Source organism: Thunnus albacares, chromosome 13 (genome assembly GCF_914725855.1).
Source record: "Thunnus albacares chromosome 13, fThuAlb1.1, whole genome shotgun sequence".
In the NCBI taxonomy this organism is placed as follows: domain Eukaryota; kingdom Metazoa; phylum Chordata; class Actinopteri; order Scombriformes; family Scombridae; genus Thunnus; species Thunnus albacares.
In genome coordinates, this window is record NC_058118.1 from 22,705,791 (window position 1) to 22,729,620 (window position 23,830).

Genomic DNA, 23,830 nt, shown 5'->3' on the forward strand with positions numbered 1-23,830 from the left:
CCTTATTTTTTAAGTGCTTTGGGGGCCTTTTGCAAGTTATTTTGGGTTACAATGAGTTAGAATAGTAACTTAATTAATAATAAATCTTTACCTGTTTGAGGCCCTTTTATTTGGGGGCACCAGGCAGTTGCCTTCCTTGCCTAATGGTAAAGTGCAGCCCTGTTTTTTTATACAAACTTTTGACTGGTATATACAGTTCCAGTCAAATGTATGTGTCCCAGCCTGGGTAATAGTAACAGCCACAGCCAGTCCAACAATCCCAGCAACAGCATAATCATGGACATGCCTCTGGTCAAATTGCTTTGAGTAAGTTCAAGGTGCTCATCAGTTAGACCAATCTCTGTGGTCCTCTCATTGGATGATTGAGGCATTTTATGATATAAAGTGTTGCGATGATGCCCATATACCTGATGAAGGTCGGACAGACTGAAATGTTGTAATCTAATAAATATTTCAGCAGTGAGACAGTGTGTGGGAGTTCTTCTTGTTGTTTTCAACTTTCCAAGTTTAAAATTGTAAACCAAAATGTGCAACAAAGGAAAGTTAAATGTCTGAGACTAAGTGATATCTTGAAAAAAAATCTTGATCTTTATTCATACATGTTGTGATTCAAGAGAGCTGATGTAAAGAACTTTAGACAACTGCCTTTGAGTCCCTTTAAATGTTAAATCATGTTAAAATTGTTTTAATTTTGTCTGTTACAGTTCTATCTATATTTGTTTTGTTTTAAATATTTAACTGTATCTTAAATTTATCTGTAAAGCACTTTGATCAACTTCTGTTGTTCTTATTGGTGCTCTATAAATAAATTTGACTTGACTTATGTTACTTTTGGACAAAATAGACCATTAACTTGATTTCCACAGTGAAGACATTTGACTTATTACTATTACTATTACTATTACTATTACTATTACTCTAACGAGTAACCAAAGCCTGCACATAACATTTTGCACCAATATACATACATGGCAGATGTAAAGATTGATTTCTGAATTTAAAGGATCAATATTGGATCTTTCACATGAAAACATTTTGATTGATTGATTTTTTTTGTACCCAGCCTCATAGAAAGGGGTCATTCTGCATAATGAGTACTTTTACTTTGAATACTTTCATTACATTTATATCATAATACTTCTGCAGCTTTATTATATACAGTTTTAAATGCATGATTTCTACTTGTAACTGAGTATTTGTAGTATTTCTATGTTAAGTAAAGGATCTGAGTACTTCTTCCACCAGTGTACTCTGTTCACTCTGCATCTTGTCCAATGAGGGCTGCATTATGATCCTACACCTCCCTGCTAATTGATCTAATAAAGATTTGAGTTAAGTGTACTCTGTTGCATTAGGTACTATGTGTTTTTTTACTCTTGATTTACTAATATATCACATCATTTTAAGAACATATTTATATTTTTTCCTCTGTCTGTATGCATTTGTACTTTTAATGAAGCGTTCATGTGATATTTATATGGACATTGTGTGACCACCATGATTAGGTATATCATCCTTACCAGTACAGTATATCGTTGATTATATCTTTCAGAGATGATGTATGACATGTCATCAGAGCACATCTAGTATACATACAGGTGTGTTCACACTCTCACACTTACCTAAGGAGGACCTCTGGCAGTTGAAACATTGTCATGTGCACACAGAATAAAAGAAGATCTGGGAAAAAGATAGCAGTGTGCTAATATTTTTTCATCCTTTTGTGCAGAGTTTTTTTTTTAGATTAGCACCTTCAAGGAATATATAGGGGTGTGAGTGCCTTCTGATGATTTTAACCCAATGTCACAAACACAATTCTTTTACTTTGCCATTATTTTTAAAAGAACACTAACATTTAGGAAATATGCTTGTTTATTGCTTAACTCTATCATGAACAAATATACAAAGCTGCCCACTATGATGACAGGACTTCTTGAGGTGCTGCATACATTCACTGCACTGTGGAGATCCATTAATACCAGAAAAAGGAAGAAAAAAAAAAAAACAGATAAAATGCTAGTAACAGCAAAAATAAAAGTTAAAACTGGGATACTAGGTCAAAATTTTGAAATTGAAAGTTAAAATGTTGACTTTTTAAGCCAGAATGATAATAAATCAAAATTTAGGCTTATCTTGTCCCGTCAACTTAAGAAAACAGCTGACAAAACCCCCCAAAAACTAGTAAACAAAACATGATTCTGCAAAATACAAAGAAAGTAAATGACAGTAAGAAACATATAAAATGAAAAGAAAACAAAGATATACATATATGAAATAAAAGAAAGAATTAAACATTATCAATTAAATATGATGACAACTTCTTTTTAAGGGGACACATGGCCATGTTTCTTTTTGTAAAAAGGAAGGTGAAAATAATCAACCTGTTTATTATTGAATCATTCTGACTTACTATCTCAAAATCAGTGGGAGCAAGTTTGGCAAGATGCCCCTCTCCCTCCATCACCAACACACGCACTGAGCTATCTCAGGTGGCGGGAATAATACAAACATCATCTTGTTATCACACGCATGCACACACACACACACACACACACACACACACACACACACACACACACACACACACACACACACACACACACACTGTAAAAGTGCAGTAACCTCATTGTTGTTTTATGCAAACAGTCTGAAGCTAGATAGGACAGCGCACTGAGGCATATGCAAATCAGGCAGTGCAGGGTGTACTGCAGAGGTGAACGTTTCTCCACTTAGGAAAATGCCGATGAGCAGCCGTGGATTTCCAAACTTTTTATTCCAACACTAGCTTCCTTTTGAATAATCAGGAGGACAGACGGCAGCTGGAGCAGCACAAACCTTTTACCTGAGGTGAGTCACTCCTCCAGCAGAGGCTCTTTAATGACTTTTTCCTTCATCATTTCATGTCTCGCCTGAGTTTTAATAGGAGTTTGTGTGCTTCTGTGCTTGCTTCAGATGACAGTGAGAGCCAGGCTGAGGTCTGGAAGTGCTTTATGAATATTATAACTAGCGATCACACAGGAGTGTGTACAGTTTGTGCGCTGTTGTGGAGGGGAGGGCGCATTAGAATAAACTCAAGATCATTTTCCTGGGTGGCCTGAGTGCTTCATTGTCCTGCCAAAGTTACAATCCTGTAGGAAAATCAGCTATATTTATCATTACAGATATTAAGATGAGCGCAGACACAGTGGAGCAGTCGGAGGCTGCAGCTGAACAGGCAGGTAAGAGTATTTCACCTTCTTCATAAAACCCCGCTGAATCACCTCAGCACACGGACAAGTTGAACAGATGTGACTCAGGATAAATCGCTTTTTATTCTGTCACTGCTACTCATGCTGGGGTTCCACAGAAAGAGTTTGTTTGTTGTCTTTACATTTAAAAGACTCTCATATTTTATCAGCCTGAACAAGAAGTGTGTATTATAAGAGGATTTAATTATTAATTGCCACTTTTAATGTAAGAAAAGATGTCTGGATTATCTAAGGAAAATGTCATTTAAAGCCATGTTCAGACACTTTTTCTCTCTCAGCTGTGAGAATATTTTTTTGATTCCATGTTTGATGTATTCCAGTTTAAACATCTTTAATCCAGCCTTTTATTTGAGTATAATGTCACTTTTTGAAGTTTTATCGCTGCTCAACAATCTTTAATGCTGTTATTCCCATTAGGTGTATTTAGTAAACGCAACTTTTTCTGACTTCACCAGACACAACATGCTTTAAAAGCAACAACTCATTCCTCATGCTGGTCCACATGATGCCCAATGTGTTACAAGTAAAATCTGCTGTTGTTTTGTGAGGAGCTGTGTGTGTGTGTGTGTGTGTGTGTGTGTGTGTGTGTGTGTGTGATCCAGGTATTCCTCATGTTGTGGGGGCTCACCTCCCTTATGGGGACAAAAAACAAGTCCCCTTAACGTAAATCATTAATTTTAGGGTGAAGACTTGGTTTAAAGTTAAGGTTAGTTTAGGGTTATGTTAAAGTTAGGGGTAGGCATGTGGTGGTTACGGTTAAGTTTGGGATAAGTCTCTGGGAAATGAAATGCGTGTGTGTGTGTGTTTGGTGGCAGTTGGTTGCTATACCAGGATGCACCAGAGGCTGTTTGCTGAGAAATGCAGCCTACCCGGGGGCTGAGGACAGCAACCAGAGTGCAAAACAAAACCAGGAACCAGCAAACAGAAAATGTGGAACTTTTATTTAGACAATAGCTGCACGCATGAGAGAAGTGAATGGCTGTTTTTCGTGGAAGTACTAAATGTCTATGTTTTTGTCAATATATGGTCATCGAGGCACTTTTTGTCAGTATGTGATCAGATGTGCTTTCATTCAGGTGCAACTCTCATCGTTAGTTAGTCATGCTTCATTTTTAGGAGGCTTAGCTGTATTGTTGTGGAAGGGTCGTTTCACCCAAATTCAAAATATATATATCCACACTAAAAATCATTGGGTTAAAGTTTTATCCAGTTTGGATCAATATAGCACCACCACAATACTTTGTTAGTGTTACCGAAAAAGCCACTCAGTGACCTGTATATGTTTTGAATCTCACATGTACATTGTTTTGTACAAAACAATGTATTTGTTTTATCTAAAGCTCAATTTTATTTGTTTTATTCATTTATTTAACAGGGACAATTGACTACCCCAGACTTGGCTAGAGAAAACTAAATTTCATCAGCAGTCCCTGAGCAGGCAAACTTTGTGTAACACTGGGTCAAAATAACAGATTGTTAAAGTTAAAGGTGCAGTGTGTAGGATTTAGTGGCATCTAGTGGTGAGGTTGCAGATTGCAACTAACTGAATACCCCTGCCCTCAAACCTCCCCTTCCAAGCATAAAGGAGAACCTACAATGGCCACAAAACTCGCAAAAAACGTGAAAGGCCCTCTCCACTGTAGAAACATGGTGGCGCAACATGGCGGGCTCTGTGGAAGAGATATAAAAGGCTCATTCTAAGGTAGCAAAAACACAATTCTTAATTTCAGTTTATTATACACTGATGAAAACATACTTATGAATATTATGTTCCATTTCTGGCAATAGATCCCCCTAAATCTTACACACTGGCCCTTTAACCCAATGTTGTATTATTGTTATATCTATCTATTAAAGGAAGGAATCGCTGTATGTCTGTATGTATGTCCTTCATATATCTCTTGACACGTTCATCCAATAGACTCCATACTTGGCAGGTGTATGGCTGTGAAACAAAGGGAGTGCAGTGTCAAATTTGGTGCAATTTGGACACACGATAGGTTTAATTTTAATAAACTTTGAATAAGCCAGCGATCAGCGAGCTGCTCCACTCTGTGCAGGGGCAGGATGGAGCTTCAGGGTGCTGCTGACTGACTCCATCATGTCAGGGAGAGACCAGAGACGAGGTGTAACACAAATCAGAGAAAACACACGACAACACTTTTACCTTGTGTCTAGACAGAAAGCGTAGCGTTAGCAGTATGTTTAGCAATTCAGCAGTGAGTGACTACACAGGAGGCGTTCAAGTACATTGTTGAGCGTAGGTCACCCCTGTTTTGGAAGCGCTCAGAGCCCAATACACAATGACTGTAGTTACGCGTGTAAAATGAAGCAAATACCTCCAGGAACAGTTAAAAACCAGTTTGTCTTATATGTTCTCAGAGTGTGGCAATTGTGAAGCGCTACTACAGACAAAGCACAAATCTTTGGAGCAAACATACCCACTCAAATCTGAACTGAAGCCACAGAAAATAGGAACAATCTAAGAACCCAATATGATCGATCCACTTTATTTTAGGATGCACATTATTTTATTTTTAAATGCAGCCTTTATTTTAGGCTAAAGAACATTTATTTACTATTAGAGCATTTATTATTCATAACATTTATGTATACAAAACAAACACTGGCTCTAGAGAGGGCTTTTCACATTTTTCACATTTCAAGGCCACCGTAGTTCTCCTACATGCATGGAAGGGGAGAGGGAGCACTATCATTTGGTTGCAATCTGCAACCTCACCGCTAGATGCAAGTAAATCCTACACATTGGTCCTTTAAATAATGCAGCAGTAATGCGTCTTTCCAATCAAGTGTCCATATTCCTCTGGATTATCCACAAACCTTCCCTTGCCTCCATTTAAACCTCTTTCTAAAGGAGAAGTAAAAAGTATAAAAACAGTTGGTGTTCTGTAGATTACCCAAAGTAACGGCAATATTGTCTCTGAAATTAAATTTTGCTGTTGAATTTAATGTAATTTTTTAGTAGCATGAGCACCACAAAGTCCATTCACCTCTACTGTATTTTTGTGGAGACTGAAATCTCAGAGACAGATCTCTCAGTGCTATCAGCATGGGTAGATAACACTAGAGGAAAATCAGATAATATGTTGTTATTGTTTTGTAATGTGGGTGAACAAAACCTTTAACTATTCAACTGTTAACATGTTATGAAACTAGTTGACACTTTCTCTGATCATTAAGATACTGTATTCCCACAAAGTATTGACTATAAGAAAAACATTCTGAATCTGTAGTGTTTATCTTTACAGCTGTGCAACTCACTTTGTGCAACCCTGTCACCTAGAAATAATGTATATCTACTACAATTTGTTCTGCTAAATACATCTAGGGTTAAACCTAATTGTTGCTTAATCATGATCAGTGGCAATGTTTTTTCAAATGGAGGAAGCGCTGCGCTTTTGTACTGCATGCAAGTCACAGGGAGGTTGTTGTGGTAGATGGTGGATATACAAAGTGCAGAACTTTGACTTTGACTTAGTTTTGTATCCTGAGTTTCATGCGTGAGTAGGTTTAGGAAACAGTACACTGTGTTGTACTTCCAGTTTTTACCATTATTTTAGCAAGACCATGATCGTTCCCTGGTGCCTATAGCCATTTATATATATATATATATTTTTTTTTCGTCATGATTTAGATGATTTGGTGTCATAATTGTCTGTTTAGCTTTACCTGGTATAGTTTTGTCGTTTTCCTGTTACTGAAAAACCTTTACTTTATGGAAAACCAGGCACTCAATAGATCAGAGTGACGGTTCATTTTAGATTGCACGGCCTGGTGAGTTTACGCACTGTCACTTTAGAACTCAGACAGATTGTTACAAACCAAATATTTATCTTTTCCCGACGTTAGAACAATTTCAAATTTTTAATAAAAAGTGTCAGCCCTAGCCTGAGGTGAAGCCTGATTCAGCTGATACTAGAGCGCTGTCCCTATATTGTCTGTTTGCAGGTTTTGAGTACGTGGCATAATCTGACTGGCAAAGGAACAAATTGAAATATACTTAAAGAATTTATCATGCAAAAGAAATCTGCTGTGCATTTCAGGTTGCAGTTGATGAACATTATTGTCCCACAATGTTAATTAATTGAGGACTATACTGATAATTGATTGTCTTGAGTCATTTTGTAAGAAAAAAGGGACACAAATGTATCTGTTTCTTTCTCAAATGTGAATATTTTCTGTTTTCTATGATACTGAATATTTTTGGGTTGTGGACTGTTGGTCGGCACAAGACATTTGAGGATGTCACTCTGGGTTTTAGTAAACAGCGGTCAACATTTTTCAAAATTTTATAGCTTAAGTTGATTAATGGAAAAAATAATCAACAGATTAATCGATAATAATCGTTAATTGCAGCCCCAGTGGAGAGATAGTTGCAGGCAGATCTCAGAAAGCAAGACAAGACATGCAGCTCTCTCTTCTGAAGTTTTTCACTATGTTTGGGGCATTTTATTCCTCTATTGGACATAAACAGGAGAGTGATAATAAGAAATATGAGGAGAGAGAGATGGAGGATGTCATACAACAAGGGGTCTGCACCTGAAACAGACAGTTCATGGTCGGTGTCTTTGTGAAGTTTAAAGATTATAGTGCAGATATAGACTGGAAATATGGAGCCAGGGACGTTATGGTTATATGGTGAGATTCTCTCACTTTGTGAAGTTTAAATAGCAGAGAAACATCACAGCTTTTAATTTCCTTTTGGGCACATATTTCATCATACCTGTTAGTACAAAATAGAAATTTATACTGATTTATTGTATACCAATTCCAAAAGTTATACTATGACACTTAGTATATAGCACATACAGTATACTAACAGTATCTGGTACAGAATTGGGACATAGCTTCAGTCTTCATGCTGCACAAATGTAATTTGGCATCATATTCAGCCCTCAAGACTAACTGGAGTCAAATAGATTACTGTGCCAAAGGGATGATATCATTCCACTTGTTCCCTGAGCAGTTTATAATAATTCACTTGTAGTCTGTTCACTCTTTAGTACATGATTTTAGGACTAACAGATAGAGACAAAACACTGGTTACAACCAATAATTTTTGCACTGCAGTGGATCGACTTTTTTTTAACGTACAGTAAATATGTGCTGTGTGTATATGTGTGTGTGTGTGTGTGTGTGTGTGTGTGTGTGTGTGATGCAGTCAGTCAAAGAGCCCTAAAAACAGGCGTCCTGAGCTCATAGGAGCTGATTTGCATGTCTTGGTCATTTCCATACTGGAAGTTTGGCTGTGAAGCTGGTTGTGCTGCCCTGCTGGGCCAGTGACATAGTGGGGCGGTGATGAGGTGAGGAGGGTGGGGGAAGGGTTGGGTTGGGGAGTGAGGGGGTTTATAGGTGTATTTGCATCGTGTGTCTCCAGCAGCTCACTGCCTCTCTCTCACACACACAGTCCCAAAGGCCCCATTTGACATTCAAATGATGCGAGCTTATCCAGCACACCTTTGAACTCTTCTCCTCTATCAGCTCTCTCTCTCTCTGTCCTCTCCTATGCTGCGTGCTGTACACATCACTTCTTGAAAAGACTTGTCAGAAGTGTGTTTTTTTGTAAACACAGCTATGTGTGTGAACAGTCAGCAGCCAGCACCATCAAAAACTGCTCAGCAAACTGCTGCAAAAATGTCAGTTTTACTTTTCAGCAGCAGTTTTTGTTCAATTTGATTTACTTTTTGAATAAAGTTAGATCAAATTCTACTCAAATGAGGTCATTGCAGCAGCAAAAAGAGAAATATTCAGTGGAGAAAAAACTGTGTAATACAAAATAATCATTGATATCATGTCTCACATATACATGTCAACAGTGTTTGAATGCTAACAGACTTGATATTTGTTATGATGTGATTTGTTCTGTGTCACTTTGAAGTTGAATGTTACAGAAACCACATTTTAAAACTCTGAATTTCTTTCTTTCTCTTGTCATTTAGAGCAAAACGGACTCGACTTCAATCGACAAGTGAGTAACAAAGTTCTTCATAACTTAGTGTTCAAATTCCTTTGAATGAGGATTTCATGAAAGAGGTCTCTGTCATCAGGAGGATTTGTTTGACATGTAGTAACCTTTTCCTGTTAGCTAACATACTTAGACATGGTAACATTTGTATCCAGATCAGTGGGTGAAACTGACACTTTCACTTTAAACACTTTCATGACATATTTTAAGGGAAAACTGATCTAACTCACATCTTAATCTTTCATGTAAACATTAAAAAAAAGATTTAGCAACATTAGTAACATGTTGCTACACCATCCCTCACAATCAGCGATTGTATGTGTGGTTTTTATTTGTTTTCCTTTTTAAACAACTGAAACTGCCATTAAATGTTGACTGGGAGAGACGTTGTGTGGGCTGCAGGAGCATCAAGAGAAAGCAAAGACTCAAAGGAACCACCAGGATCCTGTTATTAGAACGGAGATCTAACTGCTGCTGGATGTTAAATGATAAGGCAGATGTTATTCTACATTCTTCTTATTGTCAACAATTCTCATGAAAAGGCCAAAACCAACAATGTGTTAGTCTGTTTCTCAATACTTTCTACTACCCCAGCCTGTCTATGGCAGTCAGCCCTAAGCCCATTGGTTTATACTAAAGACAAATCTTTAAAAAGGGGTCACAAATATATATTCACATTTTCAAAAGAGGCTCAGTAATTTCCTAAAACAGCAAGGCACTGTAGTTTTTGCAAACCTTTCTCAAACAGGAGTGCATTTGTTGGGGACTATTTTCAGCTGTGCTCTTGTGCAGTGGCCCCAAACCTTTCAAAGCGAAACAATCAGCACTCATGAACCCTTGTTTGGGTTGCAAGCAGCTACAAAAGAGCGATGTTGTCCTCAAAGATTGATTCATTTGAACAGGTTTTAGAAGCCTGAAGTGGTAAAATTATCCAGTATTTTACGATAAAAAGCAAAGATGAAAGGATATTAAAAGTATTTCCAAATTTCTCAATCATCTCACAGCCCTTCAGTTTGGGAACCACTCTCGAGAGTATTTCCAGAGCAGCATTTTTGACTAAAATAACTAAATAAATAAACTAAATGTCATCCGGTGCAAGACTGATTTGTTTTTAATAGCTTTGGGACAATAATCGAGCTTTATGGCACAGAGGAATAAGATATACAACACCCTTTTTTGTTAGCAGGATCAATTTATTGTTGATTTTTCATAGGATTTGATGATAATAAGACACATGTAGAGTATCACCAGACTTCTTATATCCTTTCACAAACCTGAGTTGGAATATAAAGAGCCCAGAGCTGTGTGAATAATACTGAGTGTACTATCGGTATTATTGACTGTCACTTTACTCAAGACTTAAGGTTTAACAGACATTTAGACGGCTAACATCCTCAGGATAAACTACCTGCTCTACCCGCAGATGTCAATAATGACTACCATCTCTTTAAAAAACCTCAAATAGTTTGCAGCTATTTGGATACTTCTCCAAACACTCTTTTTGGCAGAGGAGGACCTTTCTTTCAGTGGTCATGTTTTCAGGAAGTGCAGTGGCTTTCGGGAGGAGGGGGGGGATTGGGGGGGGGGGTTATTTGCATACTGGCTTGCCCAAGGGAAGGGAGAGAGTCTATCACTCTTTGTATCATGTTTAGTGACCAAACTGGTCCTGGAGCGAGTATATATGAGTGTGTGCGTGTGTGCTGTCTCCCTACACAGCACACACACATAGTCAGACACATATAAACATGGACCCATTTGTCCGTGAAATTATGCACAGACACTGTTTCCCATCCTCTCAGTTTTACAAAACCAACTGATCCATTTTTCTTCTTTTATCTAACCGGAGTGTGCGCTGTTCGGTTGTGCTTTCCATGTCTTAGATAAAAACAGAGGATATCAACGACTCACCTCATTCAGCCTCCGCACTGAAGACATGTCACCTGACACAGGGCTCTCCGGTGCCTGGAGGTCAGCTGACTGGGGTAGGACATAGACTCACTCAATATCTGCATTTTAAATGTTATTTAAAGGGGAACTCCACTGATTTTGCACACAAAGATTCATGGTGATCATTCATTTATACTGAACAGTAAGCACTTACATAACTCAGTGATTTATTATTTGTAGGATTCTTACTTATTGTTTTTGTTTTTTATTTATCTATTTATTTATTTTTTACATATAGATTTAATGGCTGAGAGAGCCAGAGCCAGGACAGATGCATTTCATTGTTACCAAGTTCAACTTCATGACAATGAAGATGAACTTGGTAACACTTTATTTTAAAGGAAACATCCACAATTTTTCAAGATCGAAAATGTATTTAAAAGTTTATCTAACGTTTATATGAGGCTTCAGCAGTCTGAGTTAGTCAAATAAAGTGGATATCTTCCACAGTTACAGTCTTTTTAGTAAAAAAAATCCCTCTTTGTGTGCTGACGGACAGTGTTTTCCTGTTCAGCTGCAGTGGGAGGCTCATAACAGAGGAAGGGACTTTGGCATTAAAAAGACCGTAATGTTGAAAGATATCGACTTGATTTGACTAATTTGGAAGGCCGAAGCTTCATATTATCTTAAAACAAACTTTTAAATACACTTGTGCACAGAAGGAGGACTGTGGATTTGGTCCCCATCACTTACATTAGTGCATTATGAAGGGATCTTTTAATGGTCAGTATGAACTGGAGGAATGATTACAGCAAGAAAAAAACATGTTAATGTTCATATGGGTGCCTGACTGTTGTTTTAGGACAAATTTGAAAAACTGTGTATGTTGTGTTTGTTAATCTACAGTATTTAACAACAGTTATAGTGTCTCGTATAAAGACACATTTTATTTACAACAATGTTTTACTATATTGTCATTCATTATCTCTTTATACACCAGCCTCCACTTATGGCGCCAACAGGGGGAGTTATTGACATATACATTAAAAGACACTTATATCTACTGACAACTACATTTCAGTGTTATTAACCATGTATTAAATGTTTATATAGTGATTATTAATGCTGATTAAGGGGACTTAAAGTAAAGTGTTACCAGATCCATTTTCTCAGCAAGAGGAGTGCTACATAAACCAGTGAAAGCAGTTCTTTAAAGTCTTCTCTGGCTGATGATGACCCTGATGATGTCACGGTGATGTCATGAGGGTTACCTCAGTTTGGGCTTGGAGACTTGTACAAAATGTTAAACAAAAATCCTGCATCACACAGTGGAAATGTGGAGTGTGATAGATGTGGACATTGAACAGGCAGCTACAGACATTATAAAAATGCATTATGGGAAATGTAGGATTCAGTGATTCTGGAGTTTGATCTATTTTATGGGATAAAATAATATCTTGTAGCACTTAACATTCTAGCTTGGTAATAAATAGGTAATAGTGGGGTAATATTCTGATAACTAAGAGGTAATAATAAAGTAATATGGTAATAGCTTGATATTAACAATCGGTATACTACAGTAACCTACTAACAATAATAAGGTTATATCAGTGTAATATTTTGATTAAAAATGGTAATATGGTGACATTAATGGGGTAATAACCTGAATTAATGAAGTCATATAGGTTCATGTTTTCAAAATATTATGGTCTAAGGCCATGACATTATGTAGAAACAGGTAGTTTTGCATTTTGCAGCCCTGATTCAAGGTTATTGCACAGAAACTACACTAATATCACCTTATTATTGTTATTCTGTCTCTTACAATTACCCCAACTTTACTAAAGTACAGAATTCAATCGCTGCCATACGCCAAAATACTGAGAAGGAACCAAGAATCGGAAACAATCAGTCATCAGAACTTTGTTGAAATTGTTACTAAATTAAAATGTCCTTAAAATATGTGTTTTGTTCCAGGAGCTCACCTCTCTCCACACCATGCAGCAGCTGGTTCTGATGCCACCGTCTCACCTCTCGTCCCCTTCCCCCTTCCTGCTCTCCCAGAACCCCACCAGCCACCAAGGTAGAGTCTTAAACATCCACTGATGTTGTGAATGTGTATAAAATAATGCTATAGTCATTTGGAAAATGCCCATTTGATTAAAATGACCCATGGCATCTTAGATATATATATATATATATATATATATATATATATATATATATATATATATATATATGTAGATTTACTTATAGCAACATGAACTTCAGGGCTCAAGAGCTTAACAAAAACATCTACAATCTACATCTACAACAACTAGTTGTGTCCTGATTCAAAGTCTAGATCTTCATACTTAACTGGTCAACAAAAACTGGCACTGACAAATGTTGAAGTGACAAGACCTGTTGTCTTTAAAGAAGTAGTTCAATATTTTGGGAAATGTACTTATTGGTTCTTTTTGGGGGAGTTTGATGAGAGGATCAGTATGAATCTCATGTCTGTGTGTTATGTACAGAGCTGAAGTCAGGAGATTGTTAGCCTAGCTTAGCATAAAGACTAGAAGCAGAGGGAAACAATTAGCCTGGTGGTCTTCAAAGTTTAAAAATATGCCAACCAGCACCTCTAAAACTGATTATTTACCATGACACACCTTGTTTGTTTAATATACACACACAAACAGGAACATAAAAACTAGAATTTACGTGATTTGTCACTATTTCTTGACAAACAACAGTTTATCCATCAACCTAGGACTTCTGGCTCCGTCCAAAGTTAAAAAAATACACCAACCAACACCTCTAAAGCTCACTAATTAACATGCTGTGGTCAATTTAACTTGTACATAAGCACACATTTTTTAATTAAGTTTGAAGTTTTGGGTGAAGAGGCTCAAACTATTTTCTGACAAGCTTACCAAAGTCTTGCTGTCGTGAACAGATTAATCAATAATCTGCTGTTTTTTCTTTGCAGCCCTACTGCAGCAGAACCTGCTGTCCCTCCCTAGCCAGAGTCAAACTAGTCTCCTTCAGCATCAACCTGGACTGGCTCTGACTCCACAGGTAAATCAAGACCACTTCCTGCCTACACACCACACACACACGCACACACACACACACACACACACACACACACACACACACACACACACACACACACAGACACCTCAGTATAAAGTATAATACACCAAGAACAATGTGCAGGCAAAAGCAGGGAAGAAGAAGACTTTGAATTCACAAACATGGATGTAAAATACCCCAAAAATGAGCTTTTCATGTTTCCTGAGGAAGGAAATTCTCATCCTTCCGTTCATCACATTTGTTAGGCAAATAAACTGTGGTTAAGGTATAGTTAGCCAACAAACACACCTGGATACAGTTAGGAGAGAGTTTTTTTTTTGTTTTGTTTTTGTTTTGATATTAATAATGGATCACATAACATGTGAAAGGAGTTGCTTGTAGTGACAAACCACAGACTCTGTTTTTAGAGGAAAAGCTCTAAAAATCACCTGTAGGCTACCTGCTCAGCACCAAACAGCAGACAGACAAAGTTAACGACTAGCTGGTGAACATAGCAGAGCATTTGGCAGCTAAAGAGACAGATATTTTTCTCAGGAGTTTGTAGAGAGCAAAAACAGCTAAAAGAGAGTGAATATTGGATTTTTACTCACCAGGTGGACAGAAACATGACTCCAAATGTTTGCTAACATGTCAACTTAAAAGGTGTTGATATGACAGTGTTGTGTTTACAGCTTGTTTCTGCTGCCCCCAAGTGGCCAAAAATCAGTTAATGCAGGTTTAAAGATAAAATTAGGATACAAAATTGTACTATTGGTACAAATGGTACGAGTACAAACATTTACTTACTAAAAAGAGGGTTATACCTGCACAGGAACGTAGCCTACTCCAGTGACAAGCTTTTGTTCTGTCAGCGGTACAGCTCAGCTATTTGTAAGAGTGCAGCTAGCCATGTTGTCAGAAAGCAGCACTACTAGCCACAGAAGCAAGTTGGCTGCCAGTCAACAGCAGCACAGAAATATCTGCACAGAAACTACAATAATCTGGACATCTGGACAACTAAATGTTGAGTCTTGCAGTTAAATTATGGTCATTTTGTATTACAGGACAGTAAAAACCTCATTGCCTCTTTTATTTCAGTTGGAACCTGAAGATTTTTTCTGTGATGTATTTCTGATCCAGGCTATGAGTCGCTCTGGTCTGGCAGGACCGTCTATGGAGAACCACATGGACATGTCCCACCTGCAGATGCCCAAACACATGGCGGTACCACCACAGGAGGAACCCAGTGATCTGGAGGAACTGGAGCAGTTTGCTAAAGCATTCAAACAAAGACGCATCAAACTGGGCTTCACTCAGGTACTGAAGAGGATGAACCCCACTATCTTCTCCTTTAAGGACATTTACTTTCACACCTAAGAAGTCTTTGTATCTTCTATCTCTCAGGTCGTTCTATGAGGTCGTATTTATGGTTTGTTCTGGAGCCCTAAAAGAACTTGTCTGCAGTGCTCAGGGTTGTTTTTACATCTGCACGTTTTAGTCCGGTTACATCAAACTCTGGTTCATTTTTCCCCTCGGAGTGATTCGTTTTTGTAGGTGTGAACACAGTAATTGCACGCGGGTGCGGACCAAAACAACCGCACCGAGACCCTGTAGAGGAGATAGTTTTAGTCTGGTCCCAAATGAGCTCTGGAGCGGTTCCTTTGTGGTGGGAACATGGTCCCACTTCGATAGGACCCAACCACTAGGTGTATTCTGCAAGTTTGAGTAAAAAGGCTCCTGTAGCCTGGTGAGCTTTGCATAGTGGGATGCAGATGAGCTAATTTAGCAGTTGCTAACAATTAGCCGGAGATTGAATCGAGGTTGAACCTGGACTAGTGCAACGTAATATGTTGTATTTGGCCAGTGGACCTCCAGTTTATGTTCTTGCTCCCGCCCCAGACACATCTGACCAGTGAATGAAGTGAATGTTCTCACGTGGCTTGTAGGGCAGCATTTTGGCTCGTTTGGATTCTTTCTCCGTGTGAAAAGAAACGAACCAAGGGGAAAACGCAAGTTCTTCAACTCATCAACTGATTCGGACCGGAGCAAATAAACTATAGGTGTGAAAACACCAAATGATACTTCTGGTTTATCACAACTCTGTCTTAATTTTGTACTTTTTGGCTATCATTTCCATCAGTAATAATAACTCAAGCAGTCAGATGATCAGACAGGTTGGAAACAAATCATATTCGGAGGAGAAAACAAGTGTTAACAGTAAAATTATTACTCAAACTGTCTGTTGTAAACATCCTTTACAATTTACACACTGACCTACTACTTCAACTTTGATTTAATGTATTTACTGTAGTTGTGTTAACTGTTTTCCCATGCCACCAAGATTTCAGATGTGCTCCCCCTCAGTTTTCCTTCTAAATAAAGTGGTTTATATAATCTAGCTAAACTGCTGGCTTATTTTCAACCTGTCTCGTTGACTTGTTTAGACAACTTGTTGCCCCATTGGTCTTAGTTGTAGTGATGTCATTGATCTCAGCAATTATTTTGATGAACACAATGTTATCATAACTGAGATGATGACAAAAACTATGAAAATAAGACCAAAGTTGGCAATTACTAGATCTTGGTTTACATTGCACATCATATCACTAAATATCATCATATTTTGTACAAATACTGTCTTACACATTTGTTACTACTTTTTCTGAAAAAAATGTGAACCAATTAATCTTATTGAGATACACAAAAGATAGATACATTTTCACAGAAATCAAATTAAATTTTCATAACAAAGATATAGATGTAGGGATCTTATTTTGATCCTAAGACTAAAATTGCCCTAATGCATTATAAAATATGAGCATATAAGTTAATTCTTGAACTTTGGAAAAAAAACCTTTACTCAAAGTCCAACTCAAGCAAACACGAGATGTGGTTGAAAGCCCTGGAAAAAAACAATAAATTAACCTTAAGATTTCTTTTGTCAACTTAGGAATTATGTTTTGTGCCTGCATCTTCTTTGACTTTTGTATCAGAGAGTGATAATATTTAATGTTCTACATGTGTGTGTGTTTGTGCACTATCACAGGGAGATGTGGGCCTTGCGATGGGAAAACTGTATGGCAATGACTTCAGCCAGACCACAATCTCTCGCTTCGAGGCTCTCAACCTCAGCTTCAAAAACATGTGCAAACTCAAACCTCTGCTGGAGAAATGGCTGAGTGATGCAGGTACAACACAGTAACTGCTATTTTATTTTTTATTACCATTGTATTCTAGTTTGATATAAAAAGGGAGATGAACAAGCTATGAAACTGTAAAATCCAAAAAATTGTCTATTTGAAGAGGTGTTTTAAAACTTTTTTATTTTTTATTTTACATTAACTTAAAGCATTTTACATATTAGCATCTTACTAACTATCAATATCAGCTCTAAAATGATAATTCAGGTGTATGTATATTGTAATGATTTTCCTTCATCCATTACCACCATTCTTACCAGCTACATTAGCTTGTACTTGTACTTGCAACCTCTGTTGATAATAGGACTGACTGAGTTTTGCATTAGCAGGTGAGTGAGTTTAGTTAGTTTATATCCTCACAATAATCCCAATAATCCAACTGTATTTCTATATTTTGTTTATATGTAACTTTTTCTGTTAAAATTCTGAGCAGCAGGAAAGTATTGCTTCTTGCTTTGTTGTAAACATTTTTGAAAGTGTCTGGTTGAAATTAGGCAGCTAAAACCACCTTGTTGAAGGAATAGTTTGACACTTTGGGAAATATGATTATTTGCTTGCTTGCCAATAGTTAGATGAGAAGATTAATACCACTCTCATGTCTGTATGCTAACTATGAAACTTCAGCCAAAAGACGGTTAGCTTAGCTTAGCTTAGCTTAGCTTAAAGACTGGAAACAGACAGAAACAGCTAGCCTGGCTCTGTCCAAAGGCAAAAAAAACCCCTTCCTACCAGCACCTCTAAAGGTCACTAATTACAATGTTATATCTTGTTTGTTTAACTTGTACTTATGTATGGTACTACTTCCTGGAGTCTTAGCTGGTTGCCTGGCAACCTCAATGACAGCAATACTCCAGATTTTGTGGTACAGGTGAGGTAGGCAGGTTTCCTTACCTTTGGACAGAGCCAGTTACTGTTTCCCCATAGCCTTTATGCTAAACTTAGCTAACCGGCTGCTGGCTGTAGCTTGATATTTAATGTAATTACAGACATGAGAGTGGTATTGATTTTCTCATCTAACTTAGATGAAAATAGCACCAGCTTTGTGCGAAAAGCGCAGAAAGTGAATAAGTATATTGACCAAGATATCAAATCATTTCCTTAACCACTTTGATTAATAGCATAGGACAGAGGTCAGGATTTCAACTGCTTGTTGTGACTGAATGGGAATCGAACTACAGTCTGGCTAATGCTAACTGTTACCTGATTATTATTGCTGTTTAAAAGTGATGATAAATGTCTATGTAATATTTGTTTTTATGATAGAGAACTCACCTTCCGACTCGATGAACAACCCTATCGCTCTGCCGCCCCTGATGGAGGGCTACGGACGCAAACGGAAAAAGAGAACAAGCATTGAAACAAACATCAAGATGACTCTGGAGAAACGTTTCCTGGATGTGAGTACAAGATTGATTTGATATTAAACCAGTTCTTATTGTGAGCCTCTAGTTTCTTTTAAAACATTGTGACAACATCAAACAACATGATTTTAGTCATTGTGAGCACATTAGCATGCTGACGTTAGCATTAACTACAGCCTCACAGAGCAACTAGTGTGGCCATCTTTTTCATGTCAGAAAATTTCAAATTGTACACGTATTGGCTTTAAATGCATAAGTACAAAATTTTCCTTACTCATACATACATACAATATGTTCAAACCATTATTAATGTTGTTACAGACTCACAGAGCATTGTACAGTTCCTATTTGACAGTGAACTTTGTTCCTTGTTTACAAGCCATTTCTGAACTTAACCGTCCATATAGGAATACCTTAAAAATGGCTTAAATAAATATTTTCTCATTAGCTAAAACAGTCTATGATTTAAAATTCAGATTTCTCACGTTTTATTCACGTTATGTAATACAGATTTTGAGTCAGTATTTTGTATCTGTTCCAAAGTTGACAACTGAAAATGTCACAAACAAGGGACCACTATGATAGATAAATATCTTAGACACTGGGAGTGGTTATCCACTATCAACCTTAAAGTGTCTATAATCAATATACAATTGATCAAATTAAAATGTGCAATGTTAGAAGTGTCGCCTGTAGTGATGAATGTACAGACAATTATCAGCAGCTCTGCAGCTCTGTATGGAGCTTCAAAGCTTCTGTATTTCAGCTTATTATTTAGCTGTCCAGCTGTACCTTTACTGTTTTAGTTCACTCTCATTGATCTCATAACGTCATTTTCAGCCACAGCAGACAGCTGTTCACTGTACACTACCTGCTGCATTTAGCAGCTAAAGAACCAGATATACCCTGCAAAAACAGAGCTAAAACAGAGTGAATATTGTACTTATATTCACCAGGTGGACAGAAACACAACTTCAAATGAATAATAATGTTACTGTAACTGCTGGATGTGGAAATAAGGAAGTGTTTGTTAACAAGGTGATGATATGTTGTGTTCACAACTTGCTTCCGCTACCCCTGAGTGGCCAAAAAATCAGTTACTGCAAGTTTAGAGAGATTTCCCATGCTAACATTTGAAGGAGAAAATGAAATGACTGTTTTTTTTTTTGGTTTTCAGAACCCCAAGCCCAACTCCGAGGAGATAACCATGATCTCAGAGCAGCTGTCCATGGAGAAGGAGGTGGTTCGAGTTTGGTTCTGTAATCGGCGTCAGAAGGAGAAGAGGATCTACTGCCCAGTGGCTAGTTTACCAGTCAAATCACACAGCTACAGCTCCAGAATGGTTAGCCGCAACATAAGTCTATGAGTTACTCTTTAGGGAGATAATTGGAAATTCAAAAAAGACAGTTATGCAGTTTTTGCAAGTGATCAATGTTTCTTAGTAAACATGATAAAGGTTCTTACACACTAAAGATAAAGAAGTTCTAAATGATCCTTACATTATTCATGTTATGGAAGCTGAAGAGTAAACAGACCTTGAGGCATTAAACCATCATCAAGGTTATTAAATAAAAAAAAAATAAACAGACAATTTTCCATCCTTTAAAGTATGAGAGCTTTATTTTTTTTCCTTGAGCACAGTTTATGTCATTTTTAAAAATAAAAAACCTGTTGAAATCAGAATGTTTAATATGGAGATTTTTGGTTATAAAGCAACTATATTCCTCAGCTCTGATGTGAACTTGACTCTGTCTGATTCATTTTCACTCTGTTTCAGGCTTCAGCATCCAGATCCTACAGCCCTCTGGCTTCAGGCGGAGGCAAGTACTGTTTCCTACATTCAAGTACTGATCATGAGCGTTGGAAGAAGTATTCAGATAAATACCAATACAGCAATGTAAAAATACTTCATTACAAGTAAAAGTCCTGCTTGATAAATTATACTTAAGTAAAAGTACATAAGTATTAGCAGCAAAATGTAAAGTAAAAGTACTAATTTCATCCCTGTGACTGATGTATTATTATATATGACATCATTAGATTATTAATACTGAAGCATCAGTGTGTAAGCAGCATGTTACTGTCGGAGGTGGAGCTAGTTTGAAGTACTTTATATACAGTTAGCTAGTTTAGTCCAGTGGTTCCCAACCTAAGGGTCAGGCCCCTCCAAAGGGTCACCAGATAAATCTGAGGGGTTGTGAGATGATTAATGGGAGAGGAAAGAAGAAAAAGCAAAGTACTGATACATTAATCTGTTTTCAGTTTTTTGACTTTTTCTCTAATCTTTGATTTTTGGTGAAATATTGGATCATTTGAACATTTATTGAAATGAAAGCATGTGAGAAGTTTAGAGGGAAAAATCACCATTTGGTGGAGCTGTTAACAACTCATAGACATGTGAAATGTGACCCCGACTACACACTGCTTTTTGTAAGACTTCAAAAGCCAAAAAGGTTGGAAACCACTGGTTTCATCTTTAACAATGTGTTGTATTTTAAAAGCTTGTTATATTATCGATTATGTCAAATCTTCATCTGAAAAGTAACTAAAGCTGTCAAATAAATGTAGTGGAGTAGAAAGTACAATATTTCCCTCTGAAATGTAGTGGAGTGGAAGTATAAAGTAGCATAAAATGGAAATACTTAAGTGAAATTCAAGTACCTCAAAATTCTACTTAAGTACAGTACTTGAGTAAATGTATTTAGTTACTTTCCACCGCTGCCTATATCAGAATTCGATTTGACAACATCAGTTAGAGTGAAAGTTCATTCTTGACCTTGAAAACAACATAAGATGTTCCTACTATCACTATATAGCGTGAGTGCTACTGTACATGATCCATGTACACACCTGTATGTTGGTTTCTGTGTGTGTGTGCTTATTCAATAACGTGTTGACCTTTTTCCTTCCAGTTTCATCAAATTCCTCTCCAAACAGTGCAAGCCGTGAAGCTTCTCCTAACAGTCTGTCTACAGCCTCCGCCTCTTTAACATCTCAGGTCAACCCAGCTTCCTACAGCTCACCAGGGTATGAAACCTTCTTTTCTCTCACAGCCTTCATAATTACAAGAACATGAAGCCTTTCAACCAAAAACAAAACAAAAAAAAAGTCTGATTTTACTCGTTGCATTTAAAATGTGTTAACTGTATTTGTTAAAGGGAATAGTTTGTTAAAAAACAACAACAACAACATATATATACAAACACAAAGTTCCCTTACTTTTTCACATTAGAGAAGAAGCAAATTAAAGGACCAGTTTGTCGGATTTAGTGGCATCTAGCCAGTGTTTGGTTTGTCCGTTCTGGGCTACTGTAGAAACATGTCAGCCTCCGTGGAAGAGGACCCGCTCTCTATTAAGATATAAAGGGCTCATTCTAAGGTAACGAAAACACGATTCTTATTTTCAGGTGATTATACACTAATTAAAATATACTTATGAATATTATATTCCATTTCTAGCAAGTCTGTTCCACTAGATGCCGCTAAATTCTACACACTGCACCTTTAATACATCCATGATGTGTGTCACCTTGTTGAGGATGAAGGAAAGGAATAGTTCAATATTTTGGGAAAAACGCTTATTTGCTTTCTGGCGGAGATAGATGAGAAGACTGACACTACTTTCATACCTGTGTTTGTTAAATATGAAGCTAGTTAAGCACATTGATATTTTTACACTTCAGTTTTTGTGACAATTACACAAATTAGATATGAGTGGTATCGATCTTCTCCTCTAACTCTCAACAAGAAAGCAAGTAAGCGTATTTCCCAAAATGTCAAACTATTCCTGTAAGACTTAATCGCTGCATTAAGTAAAAATGTCTGTCTTTTATCTGTCCTAATCCTGTGATCCTCCCTTTGGCCTTTCAGGTCCTGGTACCGCACATGGAATGCTGCCGCGTATCATCACTGAGAAACATCAACTGAATTATATGAAGCTTTTGAAGATTTTGTTTGAGAAGGATGTACACTGAGGATGTGACTGAGTCACATAATATCCCTGTTACGAGGGTTATAATTATCACAGGCCAAACCTTAGACAAACTCGTAAGACACAACGGCAGCACAAGTGGAGGACTCTCACACACCACACTGCCGTCAACACTCATGCAAGTCCCAACTGCCTCGAGCTGTTTGATTTGTCTTCATGTGACGCTCTACTCTGCTTATATCTGCTACAAAGATGAAGAATTCACAGAAAAAACACACACAAGACAGATATCATGACCACGGGTGGGAATTCTCATGTTCGAGCTAAAAAGCTTATGCCTTGAATTTATAACTGTCAAGTCAACTGTCAACTGTCAAAATAATCTGCTTGAATGTAGAAGGATTCAGGTCAAGATTCATTAAGATTGTGCTATGAGCTTTTCCTTTAGAAGAGCAATGATCTCAGTTGTTGCTGTTATTACATGTTTTTATGTTGATAGAATAGTTAGTGTTGTGTTAGTGAATTTGATGCGATCCTACAATTTCATACTTCTGGCCTGTCTAAATAAATATGCAGTCAAAATGAGGGGGTTTCACAGACTTTTCATCTTAATTCTTTAAAGGATGATAAAAAAAAAACTCCTGCACATTGTGTCCTCTGTCTGTGTCTGTCGGGTGCAGGTGATACATCTGATAACAGCTTTTCTCATTGTTTTCAAGTTACTTTCCTCCAACTCACCCGTTGCAAAATCAGGTGTGCAGAGATTTTTTTTTTTTTTTTTACAATTTTACAATTTTACAATTCTTTAAAGGATCGTTTTCTTTATTACAACTTTGGTCTTATTATTGCAGTTTTGTCCATCATTCCTAACAGTTTCAATATTGTTGTACTGGGCAGGAGGAAAGAAACACGATCAGACAGCTTGTAAATAACAATTTTGCCAGATTCTAAACTTGAATTTGATGTCAAAGTGAAAATCAACACTCCTGAAATGTTTGTAAAAAATCCCTCATTGCCATCTAAACTAAAATTAATTAAATTAAAATTATTTGGTGAATTTTTGATGGTTATTCACCAACCGAGACTCGTATTAAAGCTCACACCGGTTTGGGAAAATAATATTGGAAATAATCCCTCTTTGTGTGCAACGTTACCAGAAG

At 37.3% G+C, this 23,830-nt stretch overlaps 1 protein-coding gene across 1 annotated transcript; it reads left to right on the plus strand.

Annotated features, from left to right (window-relative positions):
* Window positions 1-2,567: 2,567 nt before the first annotated feature.
* pou2f3 (POU class 2 homeobox 3) lies at window positions 2,568-23,252 on the plus strand. The gene is made up of 13 exons (XM_044371092.1): window positions 2,568-2,847; window positions 3,162-3,224; window positions 9,209-9,237; window positions 11,115-11,216; window positions 13,099-13,204; window positions 14,093-14,181; window positions 15,319-15,495; window positions 17,225-17,366; window positions 18,642-18,775; window positions 19,917-20,081; window positions 20,517-20,559; window positions 21,652-21,766; window positions 22,610-23,252. Exons 2-13 carry the CDS (start codon window positions 3,170-3,172, stop codon window positions 22,650-22,652), a joined length of 1,200 nt encoding a protein of 399 aa, XP_044227027.1. The 5' UTR covers window positions 2,568-2,847; window positions 3,162-3,169; the 3' UTR covers window positions 22,653-23,252.
* The last annotated feature ends 578 nt before the right edge of the window (window positions 23,253-23,830 follow it).